Raw genomic sequence first — 6,582 nt, forward strand, 5'->3', positions numbered from 1 at the left:
TTGATTTGAGTGTTTAATAGATTTGTATCCGCTAATTTTGGGTATTACATGGATCAGTGCCAGTTTACCAGGCTTTTCTAAGTTGATTTATCTTCTACAATTCCTGAAGGTTAATTTTCATTTTCTTGAAGCAACCACCCCCACACCCACCACCCACCACCCCCCCCCACACCCCAAAAAAAAAAATATAGAACTTGTTTTCCTTAATTTTCTATCTGGACTCTACTGTTCCTTGAAGTTATTTAATTCAGAAGCTTAGTTGACAAGGTAGCTCAATTCATTGTCCCCCTGTCCTTTAGCTTGCATAGAAAACTATGAAGAGGTTATCCAAAATTGCTTTAGTTTCCTTATGAGCAAACATGTATAAGAGATTCCTTAATGGTGGTTTTGTTAGCTATTTACTCTTTTGACCAGACAGATGAGAAATTAATGTCTGCTGATAGCTCCGTCGGAGTTGATAAAGCAATAGATATTTTCTTCAAGGATGCAAGGTAATCATGCAATTCAGTTTAGATTCAATCAATGTCTATACACCGTCTGTAAAGTTTTGATTCGACAATGACATTTTACATTCTGTATATATAGATTTTCTTGTGCTTAGGAGTTATAATTTCGTGTTTATATCGTGGTTAGCAATGACATGACCATTAGCTACTTGCCATGTCTGCATGGTTTACGTAGACTCGCCTTTTTAGTTCTAAATAAGTAAACGAGGATGAACAATGGAGGGAGATAAAGATACCACTAACATGGTCAAAAGGTAAGAGAGTGCTCTTACTTACACACACATGCTTGTGTAAGCCACGAAGTGGATTACTTTAACTTTCTTATTAGTCTTAAAGAAATCATAATTAAGGTGGACAAATCAAGGCCAACTTTAAGGTTTCACTTGGGGCCAAGGGACACTGATGAAAGAAGCAATCTAACTATCCTTAATTAGTTTAAGAGCTCCCTTTTCCCTTAGTTGGCTAGATTAGAATAAAAGCAAAGGTGAATTGAGACTGAAAGTTTGATTGGTATGGGTTTACAGAGATGGGCAAAAGGTACATATTCTCATCACTAACCCTTAAGAAAGAGGCTTTTGTACTGGGAAGTAGAGCTACAGAACAAAAGCATTTCCTGTTTACAACCACCCTATGACATAGATCATTAAGTATTGTTCCATGTTTCATGGCATATTCTTTAGGACCACATGTGAGGGGAATTTCATTAGAGACTTTGATTGGGTTTAAGCATCTAAATTAATTGTCCTATCGTCATCATAAAAGAGATACGTCCCCCTTTCGATGGTGGTGGAGGTCGGTAGAGATTGAACAGTAATTCATGATTATGATATTAACAACCATTTATTACTATGATGATATAACCAATTTGGTTTAATTTAATCAAGTTCAAACAGACAAGAAGAAGAAGAAGAAGAAGAAGAAGAAGAAGAACAGAAACAATGGTGACCATCTCACCATTGTTCACTATTTCAGACTTCTCATAATTATCCTACAAACAAAACTGACCTGATTGTATTGTCATGAAGATCTAATCCATAAAAATATTTTGGATTATCAAAGAAAACAAATGGACCCTTTTCCTATTGGGTGGTAGTGGCCATATATTGGACTCAAAAAAAAGTTTGATCTAGAAGCTCTGATTGGTGGCTGTAGTCCTCCCATTGACAATTTTTGACTTTTTTTTTTCCATATCAAAATCTCAGTTGTATCTTATCTGGTAAGCACCAAAAACCAATGGGTTTGGAGTAGTTCAAAGGTTTTTAACTTTGAAATGTTCAATAGTAGAAGCTCAAGTTGTGTAGGTCACTCGTGTGGTGTTCTTTGTTGGGCTAAGAGAAGTGGGTTTTGTACTAATGGAAAAGTGATTAAGAAGAAAGATGACAGGCTCAAATGGTACAACCCAATATATTTATTTATTACAGATTAAAGAGTGACAAGGTACAAGTATTTCATTTCCAATCAATGAAGAGTATCATGAGTCAAGCCATTCTTGAGGTGAGCATGAGCTGTACATTGAGTTCCACTAGTTTGATCTTCTTTTGATGGTCTTCTAGTAAGTTACGAAGGTACTGGTTGCTTTTAATTTCTGTGCTAAGTAATAAAGCTTGGGATTTAAACAGATAATCTGGTTACTTATGGTTGTATAGCATTGCAAATCTGGTTACTTATGGTTGTATAGCATTGCCTTTTTGCTAATGTAAGGGGCAATAAACCCACAAGTTATAAAGGGTTGTAGTTCACCAAAGGAACAATAAAGCTTCATAGGATCTTTCTGTATGCAAGTAATCCACATTGTCATAGATATGTCTATTTCACTTAGCCTCTCTCCAAGACAGTGCTTTTATCGTTACACCTTTCGTACAAGTTGGAACTTTCCCGACGAGAAATTTTGCTACCTTAGGACCATAATAGTTACAGCCGCCATTCACGGGGGCTTCACACTTGTGCCAGTATAGCTGTAGTTTATCTTCCATGTTCACTTGAGCATTGTGTACTAACTATTAGTAGTGATATTGATTGTGAAGTTTTTGGTTTATTCCTCGAAAACTTAAAACAAGCTTACATGTTTTAAATGAGACAGTTAGATTGAAAGTAGTGACACATGAAGAGAGAGAGAGAGAGATTCTTGACATGGTTGGCTAATAAAAGGCCAGGCCGAAAGCATTGTAGGATGTTGGTTCTTTGCTTGAAATAGAAAGAACAGAAATCAAAGTAAGGACACTAGTCTTCTGGACTAAATTTCAAGATGGAATACAAAGGAAAAAGAAGGACCTCGTCCTTCGGACAAGGAATAGAAACAAAAGAAGGAAAAAGAAACAAAGGAGGTTGTCAGTTTTATTTAATTACTTATCAATGGATTCTTTACCATTTGTCGGTTGTACAATAACTAATCAAATTCACTTAATCTATGTTATTAAATTCATTGATACTCACCTACTTTTTTTTTATCATAGAAATTATAATTTTTACTAAAATTTTGGGCTAAAGCTGATCAACTCTTTTATTATTATTATTATTATTATTATTATTATTTTTGTAAAAGTAGGTCTTATGATTTTTAACCGTTTTTAATTGAGGTCTTCTTTATTATTTAAGAGAGAGAGAGAGAGAGAAGAAACAGTGTAGAACATATTCACTTATCAACCATTTTCAAGATCATAAATTCAACTTGAGTTCATGGCCATTTGAGTAACTTGATTGATTCATGAGGTAATGAGCCTTATGCTTATGTGAAAGAAGAATCTTATATCATGTACCACAAAATATTTTTATCCAAATTTTGATCTGTTAAGTTGATTCATATTATTGTTTTGTTTTCAACTAGAAGTGTTAAAATTCAGCCCTAGCCGGTTGAACGGACAAAAACCGACTGCTTCAGTCTTGAGATAACCAAACCAAATTCTTATTGGGCCAGCTTTGGTATGGGATTTTCCAAATCTGTAAAACCACAAACCAATAGAACATTGAACCAAACCAGATAAAAACCGAAAAAATCAAACTAGGTTTTTGTACTTTTCTTTATGGGAGAATGTTTCGTGTCTAGGGACGTAGTCTTTGCTAGCGCCTCTTTCCATCTCTCTCCTCCCCCAAGAAAGGATCTATTTGCCCCTATTGATTGAACCGATAATGGATGCCCATTGGCTCTTGCCTGCTATGCTACCGGGCTGAAAATACCCTCTCATTCTTTATATATATGGAAGAAGAAAAACTGAACCTAACCAACCCAATAACAAACTGACAATAATAACACATTAACCCAACCCTACCCAAAGACAACCAAATTGGACTCTAAGGCTGGTTTTTGTTTGACCTAATTGAGGCCAAAGATTGGTTCAGCCCAATTGAAACCAGACCAAACCAACCTTTGACGACTCTAATTTCAACCCCACAATGAGGTTGCTTTTGCTATTTTGGTTGATAGTTGTGGAGTTTTCAATGGTAAAGTACGAATGTAGCAATCTCGTGGTCAAGCTGTCAAAACAACCTTTCGACATTCTCAGGATAAGGTTGTGTAATTTTTGCCCCTTGACCTCACATGTGAAGGAGCCTTATGCATTAGATACATCCTTTTTTAATTGTGGAATCTTCACTCCAAAAAAAAAAAATTTATTGTTTAATAACTCTTAAATAATCTATGAAATTGTCTAGTGGAAGAAGGTTTCTCACGACGCCTAGAGTGCAGTTTCTTACCAGCAATTGTCATTGAAAACAATTCTTAAAGAGGGACCATGACATAAAATGTGAGGGTGTGGGATGAAATCTACACATTGGCATTGTCTTTTTCTCTTATTTAATTCATTGAGTCATGGACATTTTACCTGCGTCACAGTTTTTGGGATTGTACTAATGCTTGGGTGACTTCATACTTGGATGCTGGATCCCAATACATAATGGGTATTTTATTAATTTCATCTAGAAGTTACAATGGTTGTGGTTATGAAAAGGAAAAAGGAAAAAGGAAAAAGGAAAAAGGAAAGAGGAAAACAAAAAAAAGGGGGGGGGGGATTTCAGCTAAATTTTTTTTTCCCCTTCCAAACATAGCCTAACATAGCCTCAGTTTTAGTTTTGACTCCAAGACAGATTAGAGAAATATGAATAAAATCTGTTTATTCAAGGAAGATGGGAAGACGCTATCAGTTCCACAAGATATTTGAGAGAATCTATGGTTTTGTTGGCTTTCTTATGGAAGGGTAGGGAGACCAAGCAGGAAAGCTTGTCGTTTTAGAATTGAGGTCTCTCTGTCTCTCTCTCTCTCTCTCTCTCTGACAAGTCCTCAAAGTTAGGGGTGCAAGTTTGGCCCTAATTGCCCGAACCCGTCCTTAGCCCACCTTGATCCCGAACTAGTACCAATCCAAAAATTTTGGCCCTGAGGGCCAGCCCGACCATGAAAAATCAGGACCAATCAGACGGGTAAGGATTGGGTTAAACCCTAAAAGGTAGGGTCAGGGTTGAAGTTTTGTCAGGGTAGGTTTGGGCCCAATTAAAGGGACTCAGGGTTGGGGTAGGGTTTTTAGAAACCAAGCCCAACCCAGCCTGTTGCACCCCTAACAAAAGTCCCACTTTTCCCACATGAGAAATAGAATAGAATATTATTGAAACCCATTTTCTGTCCAACCAATGCAAACCCAATAGAACCAATGCAAACTTTTGTTGTTTCTCTCCTCAATTTTGTTTTGGATTAAAGCTGAACCTCTCTCTCTCTCTCTCTCTCTCTCACACACACACACACACACACACACACACACCTCAACAAAAGCCCCACTTTCTCACTTGAGTAATGGGATGGTAAATCAGCTACCAGCACAAATCCACAAGAACCAACTGATGAGAACATCTACCTTCTTTCCCTTCTCTCGTTGAACTTTTTTTTTTCTCTCTTAGTAATGATATAGTGAGAGCTCTCCATATGGGATCTCCTCCATTACAGTTGGATTGGAATAAAGAATATGGAATTTATGTATACTTTATTCCAATCCAACTGTAACCAGAAGCAGACCCATAAGACAGCACTGCTATATGGTATAGACTTTTCAAATGTGTGGCAGAGTTTGTAGAATTCATGTAATTGTGGGGGAAAAGAAAAGCTCTCTCTCTCTCTTCCTTCTTATGAGTGCATAGTCTCCTCACTCCCTAGTCCCCACTTGCTCACTTTTGGCTTGGGCACTACAAATACACACATCCACCTCTCACTTATCTCTCATGTTTCCCACTTCTCCCTCTCCCTTCTGCACTTCTCCACTTCTCCACTTCTCCACTTCTCTTCCCTTTACAGTTTCTTCAGTCTTTTCTCCTCTTCTCTCTGCATTTCCACCAAAATCTCCAGATGGGTTTGTTTTAAAACCTCAAATTCATCTTCCTTCTCAACCATCAATCTCTGTGGACACACAATTCTTTTGCATTCTAATCCAGAACCCAAAAAACTAGTCTGTATTTTTTGCTCTGCTTCCTCTGTTATTTTCTGATCAATCTATAAAGATTACATTTTTTTTCTTCCGGAGCAACTGCCATTGTAGTGATGTCGTCCGTGGTGTGCCAAGGTTTGCAGTCAATTTCATTTCTCGAGCCCTGGCCCAAAGTAAGTGCAACTAGACCTTACTGCGCCCGATCACTCAGTTGTGCTCGGAAAGCTCGCATCTTTGATTCTGATTCTGAGAAATTCCAGCAAGAGAAGAACAGCAACAACGAGGAACTAGAAAGCAACAACAACTGCAGCGATTTTGATAGAGATAAGAACAAAAAGAACCAATTCTGCTCCAATGGCAGTGACATGGGTGGATGGAGCTGCATCCAAGCTCTTGTCAATACCTCTCAGGATCCCAAACCAGCAGTAGCAGCAAAAGAGAAGGACGAGAAGGAGAAGCTCTATATCCATCCTCTTGTGAAGCGTACCTCTTCGCAGCTTAGCGAGAAAAGCTTGGAGATGTGTACGGAGAATTTGGGGTCGGAAACGGGTTCTGATATCAGCGAAGAAGAAATTATTATTAACTCATCGAACTATGACAGAGTGAAAGAACGATCAAAATCGTCTCTGCCACAGCTTTCAAAGGTGAATTCTCGGGAATTTCCACCACCTTTA

At 37.8% G+C, this 6,582-nt stretch overlaps 1 protein-coding gene across 1 annotated transcript in view; it reads left to right on the forward strand.

Moving 5' to 3' along the window:
- The first annotated feature begins 5,640 nt into the window (after positions 1-5,640).
- LOC122092404 overlaps positions 5,641-6,582 on the forward strand; it is a 1,801-nt gene continuing 859 nt past the window's right edge. The window contains exon 1 of the mRNA XM_042662713.1: positions 5,641-6,581. Coding sequence (XP_042518647.1) covers positions 6,022-6,581 — 560 coding nt within the window. The 5' untranslated portion in view covers positions 5,641-6,021. The remainder of the gene's footprint in view (position 6,582) is intronic.

This window comes from Macadamia integrifolia, chromosome 10 (assembly GCF_013358625.1).
Source record: "Macadamia integrifolia cultivar HAES 741 chromosome 10, SCU_Mint_v3, whole genome shotgun sequence".
Taxonomy (NCBI): domain Eukaryota; kingdom Viridiplantae; phylum Streptophyta; class Magnoliopsida; order Proteales; family Proteaceae; genus Macadamia; species Macadamia integrifolia.